Below are 24562 nucleotides of genomic sequence, written 5' to 3'. Positions count from 1 at the left end.
CATGACGATGTAACGCTTTAAACCTTAAAATGAAGTTTTAAACAACTTTACAGCTCAAATAATACATGAATTTTAATTTTAGAATTAATGTAAGTGCTTTTATAAAATTATAAGCATCACATTTCTGCCTTTAAACCCTCCAAAAATTGACCCCATTGACTTCCATTGTAAGTGTCTCACTAGAACACAGATTCGTGCTTTTTTAAAGAAAAGGAGGAACGGGTTGAAATTAATATTTGTGGTAATCAACATTATGCCACAAATGCTGTCGATTGAGATTAACTTGTACTGAACACAGAATATTCCTTTAATGTGGGTAAAATGTTAATAGAATGCTGTAAAGATAACAGAGAGACTTACTTTATCTATATTGATGATTCTCCAGTGTGGGTATCTCACAGACAATGCATTGATTAAATGAGATCCACTGAAAATAAAAGAGTAACTTCATTATGAGTCTCACAGTGACAACCAAAACATATTTGTTCCATTAAAGGGACAGTTCACCCAAAAATGAATCATTTACTCACCCTCATGCCATCCCAGATGTGTGTGACTTTCTTTCTTCTGCAGAACACAAATGAAGATTTTTAGGAGAATATTTCAGCTCTGTAGGTCCATACAATACAAGTGAATGGTGACCAGAACTTTGAAGATCCAAAAAGCACATAAAAGCAGCATAAAAGTAATCCATAAGACCCCAGTGGTTTAATCCATGTCTTCAGAAGTGATATGATAGGTGTGAGTGACAAACAGATCAATATTTAAGTCATTTTTTGTCATAAATTTTCCTCCCTGCCCCTTAGGGGGCGATATTCATGAAGAATAGGAAACACCAAAAACAGAATAAAAAGAATGGGAAAGTGAAAGTTAAAGTGGAGATTGACTGAGCAGGGAGGATAATTTATAGTAAAAAAAAAAAAAAAAAAAAGGACATAAATATTGATCTGTTTCTCACCCACACCTATCATATATCTTCTGAAAACATGGATTAAACCACTGGAGTCTTATGGATTATTTTTTATACGGCCTTTATGTGCTTTCTGGAGCTTCAAAGTTCTGGTCACCATTCACTTGCATTGTATGGACCTGACAGAGCTGAAATATTCATCTAAAAATCTTCATTTGTGTTCTGCAGAAGAAAGAAAGTCATACACATCTGGGATGGCTATTGCTTTCACTGAGAAGTGTGCTTGGCACTACATGGCACTGGCTTTGGTATTTTGCTATTTATTACATTGACGTTCACACATTTTGAAGTTCGTCCAAACACTTCTTAGAGCCACTGTACCTGCAGATGAACACTGTAAAGGTGATTGAATGAGTGACAGTAAATGAGTGACTTACATGAATCCAGCTCCTCCAGTCACCAGTACAGTCTGATCATCACTGATGCACAACATTTCACATGTCAATCAATAAAACGCTCTTTATTAATACTGGACATCAGTTGGAAAAAGCTGTAGAGTATTGACGAGGTCATAGATGAAGTGGCAGCGAGTATAACCAGCATAATTAACTTTTTAATAATGGACTTTCATCACGAAATTGACGCGCGTGTTTTGATCGATACTCTACATGTAACGCATGACGTCACTGTTAATCACGGTCTATTACGTCACTCACTGTTTTAGACTGTGCTTCGGTGTTTCCATTCATATACGGATGATTTATTTGCCTTCATAAAATAATTAAATGTTTTTTGGACGCATCGTTTACTCCCCAAACACAAACATCACGACAGTCTGAGCAGTTTAACGGCAGCGGTGACACGTATGAGCTCAGCTGCCAGCGGTTATGCCCCGCCTCTGCTGCGCTCTCATTGGCTAATATATGTACACTGAACTGACATAGTGTGATTTGATTGGTTACAACAGAAGTCAATCATGTAGTGGGAGGAAGGGGACAGTGTTGCCCTCATTCATTGCAGTGACTAAAGAGAATCAAGAGGTTTTATTGAAATAAAATAATGTTTCCCTATTTAATAATCGTCATTGTTCTTTTATACAGTCCTGTAACTGGAAAAACGGTTTCTGGAGTTTTCCGGAGCGACGCAGCGAGAGAAAATAATGGGCAATATATCACCAGATTTCTCTATCATGGTGAGTGTGTGTGGCATCTCAGATAAAAATTATAATTAGCATTTTGGCTTGTGTTGGTCTTTCTTTCCCTTGCATGCATGTGATGATTAAATGAGAAATGTGAATGTATATAGGGTATGTTGGCACACCTGCAGTGACGTCATGTCTTCATTAATGTCTCAGGTGAGAATGGTCTGCTGCTGTATCGAGTGGATGATGTTCTCACAGCAGTACAGAAGGAGGGCAGACTGCTGTTGTTTCAGGGGATGCAGGAGTTTGACAATCTCAGCTGTCTGGAGAGAGTCTCAGCGGCTCAAATCTCCAGTAAGATTCATTCATTCAAGAACAACATTGTGTTCAGGAACATTCTGAGCCAGTTTTAAAGGAATATTCCGGGTTCAGTCGACAGCGTTTGTGGCATAATGTTGATTACCACAAAAATTAATTTCGACTCGTCTCTCTTTGTCTTTAAAAAAAAGCACAAATTTGTGTTCCAGTGAGACACTTACAATGGAAGTCAATGGGGTCAATCTGTAAATGGCGTAAACCCCAAAACCCTAAAACAACTGTAAAGACAACATTTTAAACTTTACAACTCAAATCTGCAATTAAACCCTCCAAATATTGACCCCATTGACTTCCATTGTAAGTGTCTCACTGGAACACACATTTGTGCTTTTTTTTAAAGATAAAGAGGAACGAGTCGAAATTAATTTTTGTGGTAATCAACATTATGCCACAAATGCTGTCGACTGAGATTGAACCCGGAATATTCCTTTAACCACTACATTAGATTATATGTTCAGAGCAACATTCTTATTTAGTTTTTTTATGTTACACATGAACTTTGAGTTGAGACTTCACATGTTTAGACTCGACATGTGGCTGCTCGTTTTCTTATCTGGACATTTGTGTAGAATCTCAAACAGTTCTGATGTTTAGATCCGTGTTTCTCAGCTGCTTTTGCTTCAGCACCCAGATTTTACTTTGGCGACCCAACATGGCACCAAAATTTGTTATCGTACAAAAATGTCCTTAAATCAAACACTGAACTTTTTTTTGAACATTTGTATTAATATTAATATAATTTATATTATGTAATTTTAATTATTCAATTAATAGGGTCCTGGGTATCTCAGCGAGTATTGACGCTGACTATCACACCTGGAGTCACGAGTTTGAATCCAGGGTGTGCTGAGTGACTCCAGTCAGGTCTCCTAAGCAACCAAATTGGCCCGGTTGCTAGGGAGGGTAGAGTCACATGGGGTAACCTCCTCGTGGTCGCTATAATGTTTGGTTTAGGGATGGGTAGATTGATCCTAAAGTATCAATACTTCTGATACTGATGTTGTATCAAAAATATTGATTCTAAAAAAAAATAAAATAGGGATATTATTATTTGGTGGTTACCATGAACATGAACAATAATCATAAGCTTCAAAGTGAAATAAAAAGGATTAGGTCATATTAGCAAATACTTTTGCAGGATGGGAACTCATCTAAACATGCATGTGACATCACAACGCTCGTTCAAACGAGGGATCAGCATCTTGTAGAGTAATGATATCAAATCAGAGAAACAGCTTCTGGAGTAAATTCATGCTGAAATAACAACATATCTAAAGGTGACATTTCTTATTTCTTATAATTTTATAATTGTGTGTAATTGTTGTTAATAAGTAATAAATAAAAAAAGTTAACCATGGTTTTACTATAGTAATATTGTAGTAGTAACCATGGTTAATTGTGTGGTAACTATGGTTAACTAAACCTCATGGTTAAACTATAGTTGCTGTGGTGAAAATATGGTTAATTTTTTGTAAGGGTAAACAAAACAGAAGTCTAATAATTTTCTGTTTAGGCTCACAAATGTAATAAATAAATAAATACTTGAATTATGACTAAAAATTATATTTGAAATGACACATTTTATCCCAAGAAATAAAAAAAATAAATCAATTTAATAGAAGTATCGGTATTGGTAACTATATCAACGATATTGGACTTTATTGGTATCGGATTGAAAAGAAAATAAGTGGTATCGCCCATCCCTAGTGTGGTTCTCGCTCTCGGTGGGGCGCGTGGTGAGTTGTGCGTGGATCACGGAGAATAGCGTGAAGCCTCCACACGCACTACGTCTCCGCGGTAATGCGCTCAACAAGCCACGTGATAAGATGCACGGATTGACGGTCTCAGACATGGAGGCAACTGAGATTCGTCCTCCGCCACCCGGATTGAGACGAGTCACTACGCCACCACGAGGTATCATGATACAGTTATTTGATTGAACACGCAGCCTTTGATGTCAACAAACAAAAGATATGTGAAGAATATTTTCTACTCTATTTTATTTAACTATCGTACATTATGCATTGTATTTTTTTATTTTTATTGTTAGATGATTTATAAGACAGATTGAGGAACACTAAAAAAGGTGTGGGCATAACTCCAAAAAATGAATGAGGTATAGGGGTGGAATGAGGTCCTGGCACTAAAGACACAAGCTATGCATTAAAGGGTTAAATAATCATCCAGAGGGAAAGGTTCATAGTGACATCTTGAAGTGCATGAACAAAGACTTTAGTTATTGTTCATGTGCTATATAAGCATTATCACTGGTTATAACACTGTTAATAAGCATGTACATGTCTGATTTAAAATGAAACCCTAGTTCATCTGAGTAAAGAAGAGAGTAACCAGTCCATACCGCAGCAGTCGACGCCACAGCTGTGGCATGTGATGTACGCAGACCGCTACACCTGTCAGGACGGGCAGATTGACGGTGTATTGGAAGACGTCCGCTTCCAGATCACACTGCTCAACCCTGACGCCGCGGGAAACCCACTGGATCACTTCAGCGCGGAGGAGGCTGGTGAGACGTCATGAGTTACACCATTTCCTCATCTCATATTCATGTGTCATAGAAACGTAGTTTAATGTTTGATATTTATGTGCCACTGCAGGTCTGCACAGCTTCTACTTCCTGTTGATCTTGGCGTATTTCATAGCGTCATGTATCTACGTGCAGCCGCTGTGGCAGGCGTTGAATAAAGGCGGGCCGATGCTCACGGTGCTGAAGGTTTTATCCACTGCGCTCCTGCTGCAGGGAGCGTCCATGCTGTTCAACTACATACACATGGCACGGTGAGACAACAGTCGCTCTTATATCAATATAAAGAGCATTTATTATGATTATAAAAAGGAGAATGGAATGTTATAATGAGTTTGCGTACGGTTTCTGTTTTCAGGTACGCTAGAGATGGTGTCGGCACGCCTCTGACGGGCAGTCTCGCCGAGTGTGAGTCATCATCTCTTTCACACTGCATCACATCATCAGTTGCTCTATTCACACTGAATAAATACCAAGCTATAGACAGTCATCAAATAGTTTATTATGTGTCCAGGAGTGTTGATTATTCATGTTTTTGAGACGTTACAGACATTACAGCTGATTTTCTATAAAGCAGAATAAATAATTCTGATTCAAAGTAATGTCCAGCATCATCCAATCACTGTCAATCATGTTAAAATAAAATGATACATTATAAATTCTGAATCTATGTACTGATTATCATTGTCACATGTCTGTCAAACATGTTGAGTGATCCAAACATCATCTGCAGCCTGAAACTGAACTTTTGATCAGATTTTAGGAGTGAATGCACTTAACTGCATAGAGAGCTATAGGATGCTCCCTTGCTCCCTATTTAGTGAATGACTTAACCTCCAGTGTGCTGTCTGTCTGCGCTGGTCTCAGAACAGTTTGAAATGCACCTTATTTTCATTCTAACTCCATATAAAGCCTCTGAAAGACACATTTTCCAGCTTTTGCATTAAAACATTTATTCTCAATGTGATAATGTACAGTAAATATATAACAATGTATTTATTAATGTTAACAGAACCGTATCGTAAAATATTACAAATAAAATATAGCAAAATTGACATTAAAGTGAAGCAGAATGACCCACAGATGTGTTAATGTTTGAAAATATTCAAAATATGTTTTTTAATTTTTGAGGGAATGCGGTGCTAATTTCCACATATGTGGACATCATGTTTATCGGCGCGCTGACACGTATGAACAGATGTTTTAAAGCGGCATATCAAACGAAACTAGAGACTCTACTCTTTACAACCAAACAGGTTTCAGTAAAAAAACTTAAAGAGATTTCTTACCAGAAGCACTTTTGATGGAGTAGCGCTTCCTGGAAGTCAACATCATGCTGTTGTGACACGTGACACTGTGCGCCAGAAGTTTAAACCTTAAATGACAACCCTTTAACCATTACGAACAGTGTTCAGTCAGTTTTAATTCATTTAAATTATGCATTGCGTATAGTGAAGCCAAAATGCAATGTCCACACATGTGGACACAGGGTCACACGAGGTTAAAAGAACCTTGAAATCAAACAAATCTGATTTTTAGTGCCTTTAGAAACTTGTGTTGTTTGTATGCACCGCAGCTAATTGACTCTTTGTGTTTGTGTGTGTTCAGTGTGTGATCTGATCGCTCAGGTGCAGATGTTGTACATGTTGTTGAGTTTGTGTGTGGGCTGGTCTCTGAGTCGCAGCAGGAAGTCTCAGTGTAAACCGCTGCAGTGGGACTCCACACCTGGATCTACTGCGCTGGCAATGGGCGCAGTCATCGCACAGGTCAGATCAACACACATTCACTCGTGCTGTACCGCCGTCTCACACTGTTATTCACCCTGCAGTATTTCCTGATGGACAGTACCCATGTGTGTCTGTAGGGGGCGCTGCTGATCTGGGAGCAGTTTGAGGACACGGAGCATCACAGTTTTCACGCTCATGGCAGTGTGGCGGGGTGGCTGCTGATGGCACTGCGTGTCGCTCTCGCTCTGTTTCTGGCATCAGTGCTGTATCAGATCATCGCAGCTGAACGGAGCGCGCTCAAAAGAGACTTCTATCTCACCTTCGCCAAGGTAACGCCAACTCTGATACATGTATGTATGTGTGTGTGTGTGTGTGTGTGTCAAGAACTCATTAAATACACTTTTCATTCACTGTCTCTGTCTCATACAGGTAAGTAAGTGTTCTATTAATTACTCATAGAGCTTATTCACAGCGGCGCCATCTTTGATTTTTAACAGGAATGAAAACGAGGCTGTGAGGGATAGATGTACCGTCTCTTTAATGACACACACTGAATAAAAGTCTCCTAGATCACATCTCATTTTTCACAACTAGTTTTGAGTCTATTAAATGTTCATGGAAAGAATGTTTTTTAAGTGTTTCATTAGCAGAACAATTAAAGTGATGGCTCAGTGGTTAAGGCTCTGGGTTACTGATCAGAAGGTCGGGGGTTCAAGCCCCAGCACTGCCAAGATGCCACTGTTGGGCCCTTGAGCAAGGCCCTTGACCCTATCTGCTCCAGGGGTGCTGTATCATGGCTGACCCTGTGCTCTGACCCCAGCTTAGCTGGGATATGTGAAAAAAACTATTTCACTGTATAAATAAATATAATTTTTAAAAAAATTAATTAAACACTTAAACAAATGTACAACTCACTGAAGAGACTGTACATCTATCCCTCACAGACTCGTTGTCAAAAATCAAAGAAGGCGCTGCTGTAAATAAAGTCTATTGTTCAAGCACTAGTCTCAGATGACACACCGTCAGTTCACTGACCGTCTGATGCATAATGCACACAAAACTGGAAAACACTTTCTCTAATCTGGATGATTTTACAATCTGATCTAATCTGGATGACTTTACGTAATTCAGTCATTGACAAATATGGTTGTCCGAGGTGATAAAAATTAGAAATATTTCAAAAAGTTTTCTTCTTTGTGTCCATGTGGTTTAAAAAAAAACAAAAAAAACATTTATAGCATTTTCTATTAAAACATGTTTAAGGAATATTCCGGGTTCAATACAAGTTAATCTCAGTCGACAGCATTTGTGTCATAATGTTGATTACCACAAAAATTAATTTAGAATCGTCCCTCCTTTTCTTTAAAAAAGCCGTTATCTCAGCGAGTACTGACACTGACTACCACACCTGGAGTCATGAGTTCGAATCCAGGATGTGCCAGGGCAGGTCTCCTAAGCAACCAAATTGGCCCAGGACATTTTCTTAGGGTTACAACAAAACGGCGACCTACACGTTGGTTACACCACTGGACTTTGATTGGTGGACAAAAGAATTTCAAATATGAATCGTATTTTAAAACAAAATTGTCACTTTTTTTTTTTTTTTTTTTTTTTTTACTGTCTCCAGACGGTTACACACTTTAAGCCCGGGAAAAAAATATTAAAAAAATAGACTTTGAAAACATCATAGAAGAGCTGTATTCAAGTCACTGCTTTGTGTAAATTTAATTTGAATAATTTAATAGATCTGGAAAAAAATGAGGGTCATGTCAATTTCTGTAAAGGTGCACAACTTTAGGGGCCTGGGTATCTCAGCGAGTATTGACGCAGACTATCACACCTGGAGTCACGAGTTTGAATCCAGGGTGTGCTGAGTGACTCCAGCCAGGTCTCCTAAGCAACCAAACTGGCCCGGTTGCTAGGGAGAGTAGAGTCACATGGGGTAACCTCCTCGTGGTCGCTAAAATGTGGTTCTCGCTCTCGTGGGGCGCGTGGTGAGTTGTGCGTGGATGCCGCAGAGAATAGCGTGAAGCCTCCACACGCACTAGGTCTCCACGGTAACGCGCTCAACAAGTCACGTGATAAGATGCGCGGATTGACGGTCTCAGACGTGGAGGCAACTGAGATTCGTCCTCCACCACCCGGATTGAGGCGAGTCACTACGCCACCACGAGGACTTAGAGCGCATTGGGAATTGGGCATTCCAAATTGGGGAGAAAAAAAAGAAATAAAAAGGTGCACAAACTTTTTTTTTTATTAGTCTGCCGAGAAACAAAGTCATGTTTAACAAGGTACCAGTTTGATACAATAAGTGCTTTTAAGGAAGAACTAATCAGTAAAGCTTTTCACGTGGATAAATATTCAGAGTTAATATCCACAAGCAGACGTGTATTAAATAATCAATGTTTATTTCATTTGGACAGAAATTCTCATCACAAGAGTTTTTTCATGCCGGTCAGATTTTGACCATTCTAGATAAACGTGCCCGTAAACAGTGGTTGATTGCTGTCAATATGATGTCAATCAAACAGTCTCTTCCTGACTAAAGTGGGCAGTTCTTGGTCAGAATAAGCTGCAATATGGACGAGTCTGTTCTAACACTGCATGTCTGTGTTCACGGCAGTAAATCAGTTGTGTTTCAGGGCTGTTTCCTGTGGTTCCTCTGTCATCCGGTTCTCGTCCTGTTCTCTGTTTTACTCAACGAGCATCAGCGAGAGAAGGTGAGAGAGAAATAAACATCAATCCATTACAAACCATGATGATGTACTGAACCACAATCAGTCTGATCATCAGATCATGTGTCTGTGTGTTATTGTAGGTGATTACGATCGGAGTGATTCTGTGTCAGTCCATCTCAGTCGTGGTGTTGTATCGTCTCTTCCTGTCGCGCAGTCTGTACTGGGAGGTTTCATCGCTGTCGTCCGTCACTCTCCCTCTCACCATGAGCAGAACAGCACGAGGACGATACTGAGCGTTACACGGGAAACGCTAATGCGCTGTAGCAGCTAGAATAAACAGGGACCGGCAGCCCCACATACACAGAGAGAGAGAACGAGCAGACGGAGAGAGTTCAGCGTCACACACACACACACACACACACACACACACACACACTCGAGAGTCAATGTCTGCTGTCACTCATTGAAAACAACTGCACATCCAGTCTGCATTGAGCTTCAGAGGAAGTGCACAGAGGGCTTATTCATCAGAGATGATGTAATATAAATTTCATACGTTCAGTTCCATTGAAATGCTTGTTTAAGGTTGAAATGACTCACCTTTACCTGAGGAACACAGCTGAAGGCAAAACTCATGTCAAGTGTGTGACAGAAGTGAGCAGCTGTCCGTTCATAAAGCCGATCAACTTCATCTGTGATTGTGCAAAAGAAAGAAAGGTAAAGTCAAAGGAGCGTTCTCTGTCCAAGCAATCATGCAAATGACAATACTTTTTTTTTTTTTTTAATTATTATTATTATTTCTCAAAATGCAATCTGCATCGTTTTTTTCCCACAAGTGCCTGAAATGACAATCATGATGTGAAGACGGACTTGTGCTGTGAATGAATATTAAATACATGAATATTGATGATATTTATCGATCTATTACTGGATCCCGCACACTTCAGATGTTGGGAAATGTAGCAACTCATAATGTAACAACTTCACATAATGTAATAAGTAAATTGTAATAAATGTTCATGTAATAAAATGTCATAGGTTATTTGATGGGAAATGAATTACATTATGAACTCACTGTAGCAACTGATAATGTAATAACAGCACACAATGAAACAATGTTTATAAAAGAATAATTTTCTCTCAGTGTAATAATATATATTTATTAGGTTATTACATTAAGAGAACTGAATGCATTTAAAGCTACATTGTGAACTCAAATACTGTATTTTCATAAAAATGCAATAATTTTGTGACCGGCTCCATCATTTTGAGTCACTTTGATCCAGAAACACGTTTTGAGGTTTATGCACTGAATTCAAAAAGAAAGTCTCCACTTTCTGATTATATCATTATAATGTTTCTAATCATTGTTTAGATTTAATCATTTAATTAGTGACTGTCATAAAAACTTGTTTTTGAGGAAAAGGACTCTAAAGTTTCCAAAATGTATTATTATAAAGGAATACCAATATTTCTTTATGCCTTAAAAAGGATACTTTTGTTTTTTTGAAAATTATTACAAAATGACAAAATTATTAAATTTTTAATTAAAATGTTTTGGTGAGTTCATAATGTATTACATTTCTCATACTGTAATAACCTATTACATTTAGCTAAAAAATATATTATTTTATGTGCTCTTAGTGTAATAATGATTATGTTTTGAGAAAATGATAACATTACGAACATTTATTACATTTAACATTATATTATGTGCCGTTTTTGCAATGAGTTGCACAAATACTGTTAATTGTGCATGTGTTGTTAAGGACTTGAAATGTATTCAGCATTGTGGTTAATAAACATATTACACACACTGATGAATCAGAATGATTGTCATAATTCCAGTCATGCACATATGCTAATGAGGAGATTATCTGTGTGTCATTATGAAAATACTCATTAAATACTGTAACTCAAACACAACAAACAGGAACCGTCTGTACACTTTTAGTACTCTGTTGTGTTAATGTTTCCCTGAAACTGAAACATGATGCACATCATCTCTGAATCTAATTCATGAACTGGAGGAACAGAGGTTTCTTTTTCTGCTCTTCAAGATGGAGCCAAAACATGAAAATATCAAAGAAAAATCATAAACACAATAAATATCAACCAAGCATGTGACAGACAGTTTAAATGACTTATAAATACAGAAGTGTACAGAATGTGTCTATATTGACTACAGGGAAATACTGATTTCTTTCCGCTTCTAGAACCAATTTGAATAAGAATCAAATCATATTCTGAACAATGTTATTGATTAATAGCTACAGTTTCACACCACTGGAAGAGTTAATGTAATCACACACACACACAACACACAGACACACACTCACACACACACTCACACAAACACACACAACACACACACACTAAACACAGAGACACACAGACATACACACACACACACATGTTGGTGCAGCTATCATTATGAGGACTCTCCATAGACATAATGATTTTTATACTGTACAAACTATAGAATATATCCCCTAACCCTACCCCTAAACACACACACACACACACACACACGCACACACACATGTTGGTACAGCTATCATTATGAGGACTCTCCATAGACATAATGATTTTTATACTGTACAAACTATAGAATATATCCCCTAACCCTAACCCTACCCCTAAACCTAACCCTCACAAAAAACTTTCTGCATTTTTACATTTTCAGTAAAACATCATTTAGTATGTTATTTCCATATGTCACAGAACAGGTTGATTCTCAATACTTGGTCCTCACAACGTAGGTGATCTCAGGTTTTACTATCCTTGTGGGTACATTTGGTCCCCACAACGAAGGTTAAACCTGTACACACACATCTACACACACACACACACACACACACACACACACACACACACACACACAGACACCTCACACACACACACACTCACTCACACAGACACACTCACACAGACACACACACTCACACAGAAACACACACTCACACAGACACACTCACACAGACACACTCACAGACACACTCACACAGAAACACACACTCACACAGACACACACACAGACACACACTCACACAGAAACACACACACTCACACTCACGCAGACACACACTCACACAGAAACACACACTCTCACACACACACACACTCACACAGAAACACACACACTCACACAGACACACACACTCACACAGACACTCACACAGACACACACTCACACAGAAACACACACACTCACACAGACACACACACTCACACTCACGCAGACACACACTCACACAGAAACACACACACTCACACACACACACGCACACTCACAGAGGGGAAACACTCCGTGAAAACAGTCTTTACACTCGCAAGGAAACAATCAAAATTCACATTAGATATGATGTCCAAAATAAATAAAATCCCAGATGCTGACTATCACCTCTGGAGTCGCGAGTTCGAATCCAGGGTGTGCTGAGTGACTCCAGCCAGGTCTCCTAAGCAACCAAATTGGCCTGGTTGCTAGGGAGAGTAGAGTCACATGGGGTAACCTCCTCGTGGTCGTGATTATGTGGTTCTCGCTCTCAATGGGGCGTGTGGTGAGTTGTGTGTGGATCGTGGAGAGTAGCATGAGCCTCCACATGCTGTGAGTCTCCGCGGTGTCATGCACAACGAGTCACGTGATAAGATGCACGGATTGACGGTCTCGGAAGCGGAGGCAACTGAGACTTGTCCTCCGCCACCCGGATTGAGGTAACCGCACCACCACGAGGACCTACTAAGCAGTGGGAATTGGGCATTCCAAATTGGGAGAAAACTCACTTTATATATCATATCAAAAGTAAATGCAGAAATGTTTAGTGAAATAATGACAATTCAATTGTATTTTTATTTGTCTAGTTACATCATCCTTCAAATAAACATTGTTGTCTTTGTTTTCATTGTAGCGTTTTTGTGCTCACAATCTGTGTTGAAATACAAGCTGTTCCAACACCAGCCGGTAATAAAGAGTCATTTGAGCGAAAATTGCAAAAGAGGTGAAAATGTATTTGAGTTCTGGAGACATGGGGTACAAGAGGCTAAAGGCACTTTTAATTAAATTTTCTCCCAAAACATTGAAAAGTGACAATGTCTAAAGGTTGATTTTGAGGTAATTTGATCGAACATTTAATTATTTTAAAATGTTGCAAATGTATGTTGCTAATGACAAACCCTGAAATTATCACATTTATTTTGAGCCTAAATACTTATTTGTTTTCACTTTTGTTTGAGGTAATTACATCTTTAGTTTTTATAGTATTATATTGTGACACAGATCTTTAACTCTCTCTGAAGGAGGAAGCGGGAGCCGGGTGAACAATCCAATGTGAGTTTTATTTCTACACTTTTCGGCACAACATAAATGAATGAACACACAGTCAACATTGTGCATCTCTCTCTCTCCTCCGGCGGTCTGGATTGCCACTTTTATCTCTCTCCAGCTCTCACTGCAAACACAAACAGCTGTTAAAAATAATTTCCCACAGGTGTCAATCCTTATCGTTCTTCCTCTCAGCCTCGCTCTCCACAGACGTCGCTCGGCCACGCCCACATCACCACATACATTATATAATATTTTTGATAGTTTTTGGAATATAAAAGCCCCCTTGTTTAAAAGAATCGATTTGTTCTGAAGAATGTTCAAAGTGGGCTCACATTGACCGATCCAATCACAATGGAGATTCATATGTTTGTCCTGAAATGTCAATGATGCAACATTTTCTGAGGTGGTTATTTTGAATAAATATTAGTCTTCATTTGTTACTCAAAAAAGCATCTTGCTGTCTCAAAATTATTTGCATTAGGTGACACATTTTGCCCTATATCTATTGCCCCTATAATTACCCTATATCACTAGAAACCCCCCGGGGGTCTTTTATACACTGTGTTTAATCAAAACAACCTTCCGTAATTATTTATTTTCACACAAACTATGTTGCTCCATCCATATTAAAAAAATAAATGTATATTTTCAATCTTGATACACTTTGCAACCAGCAAAAAAAAAAAAAATACAAATAAAATCCTATGCTGGGGCTTTAGCCCCATTATACCCTGTTACATTTAGAAAAACATGTTAAATGTAATTTTTTCCATGACAAATTCTTTATATATTCAAAACATATTTAATTGTTTTAGAAGTCATACAACTGATAGCATAACATCGATTGGAAAGACAGATTTATTCATGGGAAATATGAAGAATTATGGAGAAATGTCCACGTTTCATGCAAAATAAGCTTTGCTCTGTTTGGTGACATCATCTGCCTTCAGATCATATAGAAGTGTAATAACGCTCTTCTACAAGACTTAAAATGTCCAAATGTTGTTTTAACTCTCATTAAAGCAGATGTAACACAGATAAACCTCACACACACACTATACACACACTCACACATGCACATGCGCACACACACACGCACACGCGCACACACACACGCTCACACACACACACACACACACACACACTATACACACGCGCACACGCTCACACACACGCGCACACGCTCACACACACACACTATACACACTCACACACACGCACACACACACACACGCTCGCACACACACACGCTCACACACACACACGCTCACACACACACTCACACACACACTATACACACACTCACACACGCGCACACGCTCACACACTATACACACTCACACGCGCGCGCACACACACACACACACACGCTCGCACACACACTATACACACACTCACACGCATGCTCGCACACACACTATACACACACTCACACGCACACACACACGCTCACACACAAACGCACACACTCACACACACTCACACACGCTCGCACACACACTATACACACACTCACACACACACACACACACACACACACACGCTCGCACACACACTATACACACGCTCACACACACGCGCACACACTCACACACGCGCACACTCACACACGCATGCACGCACGCACACGCTCGCACACACATGCTCGCACACACACGATACACACAGTCCATGTAAGAGATTCTCGTGTGATCAGCCGCTAAGAGCTGGAGTGGAGCAGCAGTGATTTGATCTTCTCCAGGTTGTGATCCACAGCACCACTAAGAAACTCCACCCAGGACACATCAGCCTCCAAACACACATGACACCACCTGAGCACAGCGGAGTAGAGGAGCAGAAGATGAAAGAAATCATATCACAGAAACTGAGAGGGTGTGACGGGCAAAAGTAAGTGATGTGAAGGAAACGAGAGATTAGGTGTGATGACAGAGACCGATCAGAAGAATCCTTCATCATGTTCAGACAGAATAAACCAACATGAAGCTCTCTTACCTCGTGATCTCCAGCATTTTCTTCAACACACACGACAGTTTACACACCTACAGTGACAAAAGAAGAAACACCATTGTTGAGGACTTTTATTCTGAAAAGTGCATAACAGGTGTGTCCAAATGTTTGACTGATACAGTTTATCCAAACACTGAACTCTGAGACATTCAGGTCGTTTCTTGGAAAGAGACATGATTTAATACTCTTTCAAACTGAATCGGCACTTCTGAAATGACACACGAAAGCCACTGGTGATGTTATTAATATTGTGACTTAACCAGTCGAGGGGTTCCAGTCTGAACACATCTCATATTTGTGATTATGAACTGATGTGTGAGATCTTACGTTCTGTTCAACAGCAGAGCGATGGACAGGCGGGTACAGACTGAGAGTGAGATCATCAACACTGCAAACACATAAAACAAACACACATGATCACAACTCCTACCAGACAAGAATCCTTAAATCATGTTCTAGAGATTACTCCCTCACAAAGAGCAATTACTAGCTGATGAAATATTGCAGAGCTGAGCAGGTCTACAAACTTTTCATGACTTATTACAGATTAAAAAAATTCTTAAGTTCTGCTGTCGCGTGTCCGTCTGTACTATGTTTGTGAGGGGGGTCTGGGTATCTCAGGGAGTATTGATGCTGACTATCACACCTGGAGTCACGAGTTCGAATCCAGGGTGTGCTGAGTGACTCCAGCCAGGTCTCCTAAGCAACCAAATTGGCCCGGTTGCTAGGTTGGCATTCCAAATTGGGAGAAAAAAACACAATACTGTGTTTGTGTTTTTTAGACTAGAACCTGTTGATAGGAAGGAGTTATTTGTGCTCCTCTGTGTATTAATTGTGCTTTTAATACAGAACTGTCATAAAGTACTTTTGATTTGAGCCGTTCACATGTTATAAGCTTTATTTTGCTAATTAGAAAGGCGCATTTAGCAACTGTAGGGATATTTAAACAGCCTGATTTGTTCCTGATATTTCCAGGTTTTCCTTGACCGTGTAGGACAAACATTTACTGTAAATCAGTTCAAACTGATGAGAACAAACACTTAGAGAATTAACAGAACAACTGTTTATAAAGTGTTTCCTTGGCATTTTAGTAGGCACTTTGTACCAATGGCATGTTCTGTTAAACAGGTTTATACACCGATCAGCCACAACATTAACAGCACCTGTCTAATATTGTGTAGGTCCCCCTCGTGCCACCAAAGCAGCGCCAACCCGCATCTCAGAACAGCATTCAGAGATGATATTCTTCTCACCACAATTGTACAGAGTGGTTATCTGAGTTACTGTAGACTTTATCAGTTCAAACCAATCTGGTCATTCTCTGTTGACCTCTCTCATCAACAAGGTGTTTCCGTCCACAGAACTGCCGCTCACTGGATGTTTTGTGTTTTTGGCACCATTCTGAGTAAATTCTAGAGACTGTTGTGTGTGAAAATCCCAGAAATACTCAAACCAGCCAGTCTGACACCAACAATCATCCATGCGATTATCTAATCAGAGGTCAACAGAGAATGGCCAGACTGGTTTGAACTGACAAAGTCTACGGTAACTCAGATAACCACTCTGTACAACTGTGCTGAGAAGAATATCATCTCTGAATGCTGTTCTGAGATGCGGGTTGGCGCTGTTTTGGCGGCATGAGGGGGACCTACACAATATGTTCTTTAGAACACACCTCGGGCTGATTTCTTTCGCTGCATCTGCGAGATCGTCTAACTGTGTGATATTCTCTTCCGTATCCACTCTGCCGTTGTTTTTGATCGCAGACGAGAGTTTGCGCAAACATGCGCCGGACGCCTTCATCAGACCCTGACACTGAGATATGAGCTGACGGTCCGACTCTGACCAGTACGTATCTTGGTTACCACGAGCGACTATTTCATCATCATCATCATCTTCTAAGATGTCTCCAAACGGGTCCTGAGCCTCAGTCAGCGCCTTCAAAGAGAATTAATGATACAGAAAGTGAGTATTTCTCATGAATAAAGATCAGAGCGTTAAAACTGTCATATTAACTGCCCATATAAATGTAAACAATTCATTAAAATATTGAAATGATAAGGACTTTATGTATCGATTCATTAGAAACAATACTGTTCAAGTTTCTCCTGACCTGCTCCATTTCTTCCAGAGCGTCTTTCACCAAACTGACATGTGATGTCACGACTCGTAACACCGCACCACGGTTATCTGTGAAGAATATTTCAATGACAGGTCAGAATCTAATCGCTTTAATAAAATACACTCAATCGTAACCCTGGTATATCATTTGTAACACAAAACTAATCATCAAAACCAGTTCAATCTGTTTGGAACTGTTTGTCAGAGCTTTCCAGATCTTTCAGTTTCGGTTCCCCCTCTAACCTTTTGGCAGCTGATCAAACTGGTCACACGCCACCCAAACACCTCCAGTGGACATCAGCTGCTCCTGTGATAAACTTCAGGAAAAACACATGAATGTACCAGAAAACTCTTCGGTATGGCGCTATTCACACCGGATCCGACAAATCGTCCGCTGACAATCCAAAGATTTTTTTAATGGAGAGCAGTCTGATTTTTTTTTTCTCTCTTTGGACTGAGATAAGAGTTTCTGTCATGTTTCTCGAGTCGCTGCAGCTGCTCAATCCAGTGTGTTGGTGGCACTAATCAACTGGCAAACACCGGCTGTATTCGTGCAGATGTTGATGAGTTTACACAATCGCTGCAGTTCACGAACCCTTTGTAATACAATCATACACCCGTTCATTTTTTGAAAGTCTACTTATACATTATGTGCATGTATTATAAATGTTCTTAAACATAAAGACATCAGAGTTTATTCTTGTGCTCTTTTACTCATTTCACGCACAAAAACACTAAAATCAACGCAAATATGCAGTAATTAAATAATCTAGAAGCGGTGTAAATACATACTTTCTTGTTTTAATATTTATATAATGTGCTCATATTTTGTAAAATACCTGGTGTTTTGTCTTAATGTACATTATTTAATATCATGGAAAAATCTTTGCGGGCAAACCTGTTTGGTTGTAAAGAGTAGAGTCTCTAGTTTCGTTTGATATGCCGCTTCAAAACATCTGTTCATACATGTCAGCGCGCTGATAAACATGATGTCCACATATGTGGAAATTAGCACCGTGTTCCCTCAAAAATGAAAAAAACATATTTTGAATATTTTCAAACATTAACACATCTGTGGGTCATTCTGCTTCACTTTTTTTTTTTTTTTTTTTTGGGGGGGGGATTTTTCCCCTTGTTCTCCCAATTTGGAATGCCCAATTCCCAATGCGCTCTAAGTCCTCGTGGTCGCATAGTGATTCGCCTCAGTCCGGGTGGCGGAGGACGAATCCCAGTTGCCTCCGCGTCTGAGACCGTCAATCCACGCAACTTATCACGTGGCTTGTTGAGCGCGTTGCCACAGAGACATAGCACGCATGGAGGCTTCACACCATCCACCGCGGCAACCACGCTCAACTCACCATGTGCCCCACCGAGAGCGAGAACAACATTATAGTGACCACGAGGAGGTTACCCCATGTGACTCTACCCTCCCTAGCAACCGGGCCAATTTGGTTGCTTAGGAGACCTGGCTGGAGTCACTCAGCACGCCCTGGATTCGAACTCGCAATCTCCAGGGGTGGTAGTCAGCGTATTTTACCACTGAGCTACCCAGGCCCCCTTCTGCTTCACTTTAATGTCAATTTTGCTATATTTTATTTAGTAATATTTTACAATACGGTTCTGTTACCATTAATACACGCATTCTTATATATTTACTGTACATTAACACACTGAGAATAAATGTTTTAATGCAAAAACAGAAAAATGTCTTTCAGAGGCTTTATATGGAGTTAGGATGAAAATAAGGTGCATTTCAAACTGTTCTGAGACCAGTGCAGACAGACAGCACACTGGAGGTTAAGTCATTCACTAAATAGGGAGCAAGGGAGCATCCTATAGCTCTCTATGCAGTTAAGTGCATTCACTCCTAAAATCTGATCAAAAGTTCAGTTTCAGGCTGCAGATGATGTTTAGAGGTGAAATAGTTTTCATTTCATTCATTTCGGTCTCGGTGTGAATAAACCTGTCATCAGCAGTTCATCTGGCAAATTTGTCACAGATTTGATGCTAATTAGATGTTGGTTACCTTTGTAAAGTGGAGGAGAGAATAACGTCCAACAGCTGCACTAGACCATCCAACACATCAGCGGTGGCATCTCGAATGGCCTTCCGTAACGTAATTCCTACACAAAACCAGACACTGTCATTATTTATTTTCATATCAGTTAGCACAAGATTTCTCAACTGTTGCGTCACAGTCTGAACACTAACCGATCATTACAGGGTCACCAAACAGCTTTAATAAAGGACAAATTACCAAATACAGACAGTCTACAGTGGAATTTAAAATAGCTGTTTATTGTGCAACACTGAACAAAAGTCAGCTCACAAAATAACCGTAAAAAATAAATCAGGAATGTACAGATAACCAAATCTAACACACGTTTATATAGCTCATATAGACTTGGAATGCCCAATTCCCACTACTTAGTAGATCCTCGTGGTGGCACAGTTACTCACCTCAATTCGGGTGGTGGAGGACAAGTCTCAGTTGCTTCCGCTTCTGAGACCGTCAATCCGCGCATCTTATCACGTGACTCATTGTGCATGACACCACGGAGACTCACAGCATGTGGAGGCTCATGCTACTCTCCACGATCCACGCACAACTTACCACACGCCCCGTTGAGAGCGAGAACCACTAATCACGACCACGAGGAGGTTACCCCATGTGACTCTACCCTCCCTAGCAACCGGGCCAATTTGATTGCTTAGGAGACCTGGCTGGACCTTCTCATGTCTCTTAAACATTTGTTTTGAAGAAGTTTTATGACATGATCCATTTCAAAAGGGTGTTTCACATTTTGGGGCAGATTACTGGACTGGACATTAAATCTGTAGAATTATCAAATTAACCAGCTTGCATTTGATCTTTTTTGTCATTGTGTCATAACTTACCTTGGCTCTTCGGTAACCAAAAGTAAACTGTAGACAGCGTCAGCACACTCTTCTGAACAGATTCTGCTATTTTTGCACAGTCCTGAAATGACACGAAATGAATCAACACCATTAAAGCAACATTACATAACATCATGTGAGGTTCACGTGTTGAACATGAATCAAAGCTCCAGTATGACTGAACTCTGGAGGTGAAGATGAAGAAGAGCACCTCCTCTGACGGCACCGGAGGCTTTGAGAAGATTAAACTGAGTTTTGTTGCTTCTTGAGATGTTGCTTTAACAGCCTGATCTGTGACGAGAGAAGAAAACTAGTTATTAATGTGTATAATGTTGTGTGATTGTACATTAGAGGGGTTGAAACACAGAAATAAGTGCTAATTCTGAACGAAAAAGATCATTAAAACACTGAACTCAGAGTCTCCCAGAAGTTTGACAAATTGAACATCCCACTAGATTCGTTTGATTCTCCATCTGAAAACACAAACACAGTTATAAGAAAAAGTTGTTAGCTTTACATAACAGTTATTATATGTGTGCCATAATTATATATAGGCTATATTATTTGGATGAGTTCCTCATATCTTTGTAGGTATTATGAAAAAACAACTATATTCTACTCTGTCCCTACTAACTTTGCCTTTTCTCCCCAATTTTTAATGCCCAATTCCCAATGCGCTCTAAGTCCTCGTGGTGGCGTAGTGACTCGCCTCAATCCGGGTGGCGGAGGACGAATCTCAGTTGCCTCCGTGTCTGAGACCGTCAATCCGCGCATCTTATCACGTGACTTGTTGAGTGCGTTACCATGGAGACGTAGTGTGTGTGGAGGCTTCATGCTATTCTCCGCGGCATCCACGCACAACTCACCACACGCCCCACCGAGAGCGAGAACCACATTATAGCGACCACGAGGAGGTTACCCCATGTGATTCTACCCTCCCTAGCAACCGGGCCAATTTGGTTGCTTAGGAGACCTGGCTGGAGTCACTCAGCACACCCTGGATTCAAACTCGCGACTCCAGGTGTGGTAGTCAGCGTCAATTCTCGCTGAAATACCCAGGCCCCCATTAGCCATTTTTAAACATATTTTTATTCTGTATCTTTTGAATAGTTTATTGAATAGTTTGAAATGCATAAATACATGATGATGTATCTAAATGTTTGTATTTATTTTATTATGTTTTATATTTAACTTTAAATCAACTCTGTCATTATTTATTTCTTTGTTTGATCTGTAAAGCACTTTGGGTCAACTTGTGTTGTTTTTAAATGTGCTCTATATTTAAAGGTTGAAACAGTGAGTATTTTAATGTTTACAGATTGACCCCATTGACTTCCATTGTAAGTGTCTCACTGGAACACACATTTGTGCTTTTTTAAAGAAAAGGAGGGACGAGTCGAAATAAATTTTTGTGGTAATCAACATTAAGACACAAATACTGTCGATTGAGATTAACTTGTATTATGCATGAAATATTCCTTTAATTTAAACCTTATATACTTCTCATTCCACTTCTTTTCATACTTTGATATAATTTCTATTCTTATCGTAACTTTTCTATTTAATTTGACACAACACCTTGAACTGAATTGCCATTCCTAATGAACACCTTGTGTTTTTGGCCATGTTTGTTTACAATAAGTGCTATTAATTAAACTTTCTTTGCAACATACTGATTATAAACATATATGATGACGTGTTTCACTGCTTCTGACGAGATTTAACATGTTCACTCTTACAAGGTTTATTTGAGCTGATATGATCATATTTCATTTTTATATGTTGTCTTTAGTTCACTGGCATAAACAATGACAGTCCTGATTAGGGTTGCCACTTTTGAAGTTTTAAAATAAGGGACACTTAAATGGGGGGGGGGATCATGGCCCCTAACCACATCCTCCACAGTTTTAGCAATAAATGCGTTGAGTTAATATGCGTTATTAATAAAAAAATGTATATCCTTTCTTATATGCTAAAATGAAAACTCTCCTGACCCCTGACTTATAAAATAAAATACATAATTTCTATGTAAAAAAAAAAAAAAAAAAAAAAAAAAAAAAATATATATATATATATATATATATATATATATGTTTTTTTTCCTTCGATTGTCTTCTTTATCTTATTTATGTATACATTTTGGATGGTTTATACATATTTTTAATTTTTTATTTATTTTATTTGTTTATTATTTTTCCTTCACCTGCACTTGTGTTTATGACTCAGTGATTATATTCATACATTGTTTGACCTTATTAAACATTTATATAGAAAAAAACTCCAGTGTTTTAGCACCATTTGTGAACTTTTCAGACGGTCCCTTATCCACCATATCAATGTTCAATTAGTGATCTGGAATTATTTCACCGTGACGCCATCTGATCATCTTAAATACGGGACAAATCGCGTCCCATATTGATTCGATATGGAACACATGATTTTATCTTTAAATACGGGACGGGTGGCAACCCTAGTCCTCATATCATGTGATCAGTTTGTCCATAATATCATAATAATTCAAATATCAACCTGCTCATTATCAGCAGTTAGCAACACACAAGTTGTACATAAAATTAGTCCGCAGCTATTTGTAACAGTCACTAAGTTTGATCGAGTCTCTTCTGTTTCGTTGTAAAGGTTTATATTGAAATGTAAATGTTTATTATTGTTGTTTTGAACAGAGATTAGCCGTTAGCATAGTAAAAGTCTGATTCTGTTTAGTGAAATAAAGTGAAAACAGATAATCTTCACCTCTCACTCGATCTCTGGTGCATTTCACGGTGTTGAACAGGTTTCGTAAAGGCAGAAGAACCTCTGAATTATCGGCACTCATGACTCGGTTCGGTTCTGTCGCATGCATCTGAAGCGGAACTGAAATGTTGAATCTTTAGCCGTGTGTCTCGACGGAAGGAGTTTTTGGCGACACCCTCAACCTTGGTTTGGTTTTTTTATTTGTTTACATATTTTAAATCTAATTTAAATTTGAAAATAAACATTCAATTATAAATAATAAAATTTAAAAATAAAATTACTAAAAATTATAATAACACATTTAAACTAGTTTCATATGTTTAGGCCCTTATACAGTAACCGTTAAACGAACTATTTATTTAGTCAAATGTATTAACCCTTGTGTGTCAATTTAAAAAAGTTACTCAGAGGTCCTTAGAGGACAAAAATATCCGCGTCATAAAACTGCCATAATAATAATAATAATAATAATAATAATAATAATATATATATATATATATATATATATATATATATATATATATATATATATATATATATATATATATATATATAGAAATTAAAAATTAAATTAAATTAAATTATTAATATTATTTTCCACTTTCACTGACTTAGATTTACCAACATCAGTCCTGATCATAACTACCAAATATTCATTCATTTTCAGGATTTTAACCCTTTAAATGCCAGTTTGTTTATATAATGCCACTGTTGTTTTATATATATATATATATATATATATATATATATATATATATATATATATATATGTAAATGCATTATACTAAATGCATTTTTTATTATTATTATTTATTATTATTATTATTATCACAGTCTGGGATATGTCAATGGTTAGCAACAACATTGATTTTGATGCATTATTATTTTTAGTGCAGTGTCAGATTTAAAAAAAAAAAAAAAAAAAAAGTCAGGACCTTAGAGGACAAAAATGTCTGCATCAGAAAACTGCCATAAAAATATTATACATTAATATTATTTTCCACTTTCACTGAGTTAATTTTTTTAACCAGCATCAGTCCTGATCATAACTACCAAATATTCATTCATTTTCAGGATTTTAACCC

At 38.6% G+C, this 24562-nt stretch overlaps 3 protein-coding genes across 4 annotated transcripts in view; 1 reads left to right on the top strand and 2 right to left on the bottom strand.

The window, feature by feature from the left end:
* LOC127449588 (dTDP-D-glucose 4,6-dehydratase-like) overlaps positions 1 to 1737 on the bottom strand; it is a 6653-nt gene extending 4916 nt beyond the window's left edge. The window contains exons 1-2 of the mRNA XM_051713122.1: positions 1348 to 1737; positions 361 to 427 (exon numbers count right to left, since the gene is read on the bottom strand). Of these exons, the coding sequence (XP_051569082.1) occupies positions 361 to 427; positions 1348 to 1403 (123 nt within the window). The 5' untranslated portion in view covers positions 1404 to 1737. The remainder of the gene's footprint in view (positions 1 to 360; positions 428 to 1347) is intronic.
* Positions 1738 to 1891: 154 nt separating this feature from the next.
* On the top strand, positions 1892 to 9669 carry LOC127449580 (integral membrane protein GPR180-like). Of its 2 annotated transcripts, none has more exons than XM_051713112.1 (9): positions 1892 to 2102; positions 2265 to 2405; positions 4753 to 4953; positions 5045 to 5225; positions 5330 to 5379; positions 6580 to 6737; positions 6860 to 7027; positions 9341 to 9418; positions 9517 to 9669. In XM_051713112.1, exons 1-9 carry the CDS (start codon positions 1970 to 1972, stop codon positions 9667 to 9669), a joined length of 1263 nt encoding a protein of 420 aa, XP_051569072.1. In that variant the 5' UTR covers positions 1892 to 1969. The 2 variants fall into 2 exon arrangements, with proteins under 2 accessions (XP_051569072.1, XP_051569071.1); XM_051713111.1 differs by having other exon boundaries at positions 1894 to 2102; positions 6836 to 7027.
* Positions 9670 to 13692: 4023 nt separating this feature from the next.
* LOC127449587 (cyclin-D1-binding protein 1 homolog) lies at positions 13693 to 23622 on the bottom strand. Its single transcript, XM_051713121.1, has 11 exons — positions 23478 to 23622; positions 21140 to 21199; positions 20938 to 21017; positions 20727 to 20808; positions 19855 to 19951; positions 18072 to 18145; positions 17821 to 17897; positions 17383 to 17645; positions 16035 to 16095; positions 15693 to 15739; positions 13693 to 15511 (listed from the first exon to the last, which is right to left on the bottom strand). The coding sequence occupies exons 1-11, from the start codon at positions 23584 to 23586 to the stop codon at positions 15400 to 15402; spliced, it is 1062 nt and encodes a 353-aa protein (XP_051569081.1). The 5' UTR covers positions 23587 to 23622; the 3' UTR covers positions 13693 to 15399.
* Positions 23623 to 24562: the final 940 nt, after the last annotated feature.

This window comes from Myxocyprinus asiaticus, chromosome 12 (genome assembly GCF_019703515.2).
Source record: "Myxocyprinus asiaticus isolate MX2 ecotype Aquarium Trade chromosome 12, UBuf_Myxa_2, whole genome shotgun sequence".
Lineage (NCBI taxonomy): Eukaryota > Metazoa > Chordata > Actinopteri > Cypriniformes > Catostomidae > Myxocyprinus > Myxocyprinus asiaticus.
Note: the sequence above shows the minus strand (reverse complement) of the source record. Positions and strands in the feature narration are given on the sequence as shown.

What these genes read in the sequence shown, in the direction of transcription:
- LOC127449587 (XM_051713121.1), bottom strand. Translation starts at nt 23,586, where the DNA reads ATGCATGCGACAGAACCGAACCGAGTCATGAGTGCCGATAATTCAGAG. An exon ending in TTGGTTACCGAAGAGCCAAG is followed by an intron (nt 19,952 to 20,726) that starts GTAAGTTATGAC and finishes GGTTTTGTGTAG; the next exon opens with GAATTACGTTACGGAAGGCC. An exon ending in CTCTGGAAGAAATGGAGCAG is followed by an intron (nt 17,646 to 17,820) that starts GTCAGGAGAAAC and finishes TTCTCTTTGAAG; the next exon opens with GCGCTGACTGAGGCTCAGGA.
- LOC127449580 (XM_051713111.1), top strand. Translation starts at nt 1,970, where the DNA reads ATGTTTCCCTATTTAATAATCGTCATTGTTCTTTTATACAGTCCTGTA. An exon ending in AACTACATACACATGGCACG is followed by an intron (nt 5,226 to 5,329) that starts GTGAGACAACAG and finishes TTCTGTTTTCAG; the next exon opens with GTACGCTAGAGATGGTGTCG. An exon ending in TCTATCTCACCTTCGCCAAG is followed by an intron (nt 7,028 to 9,340) that starts GTAACGCCAACT and finishes GTTGTGTTTCAG; the next exon opens with GGCTGTTTCCTGTGGTTCCT.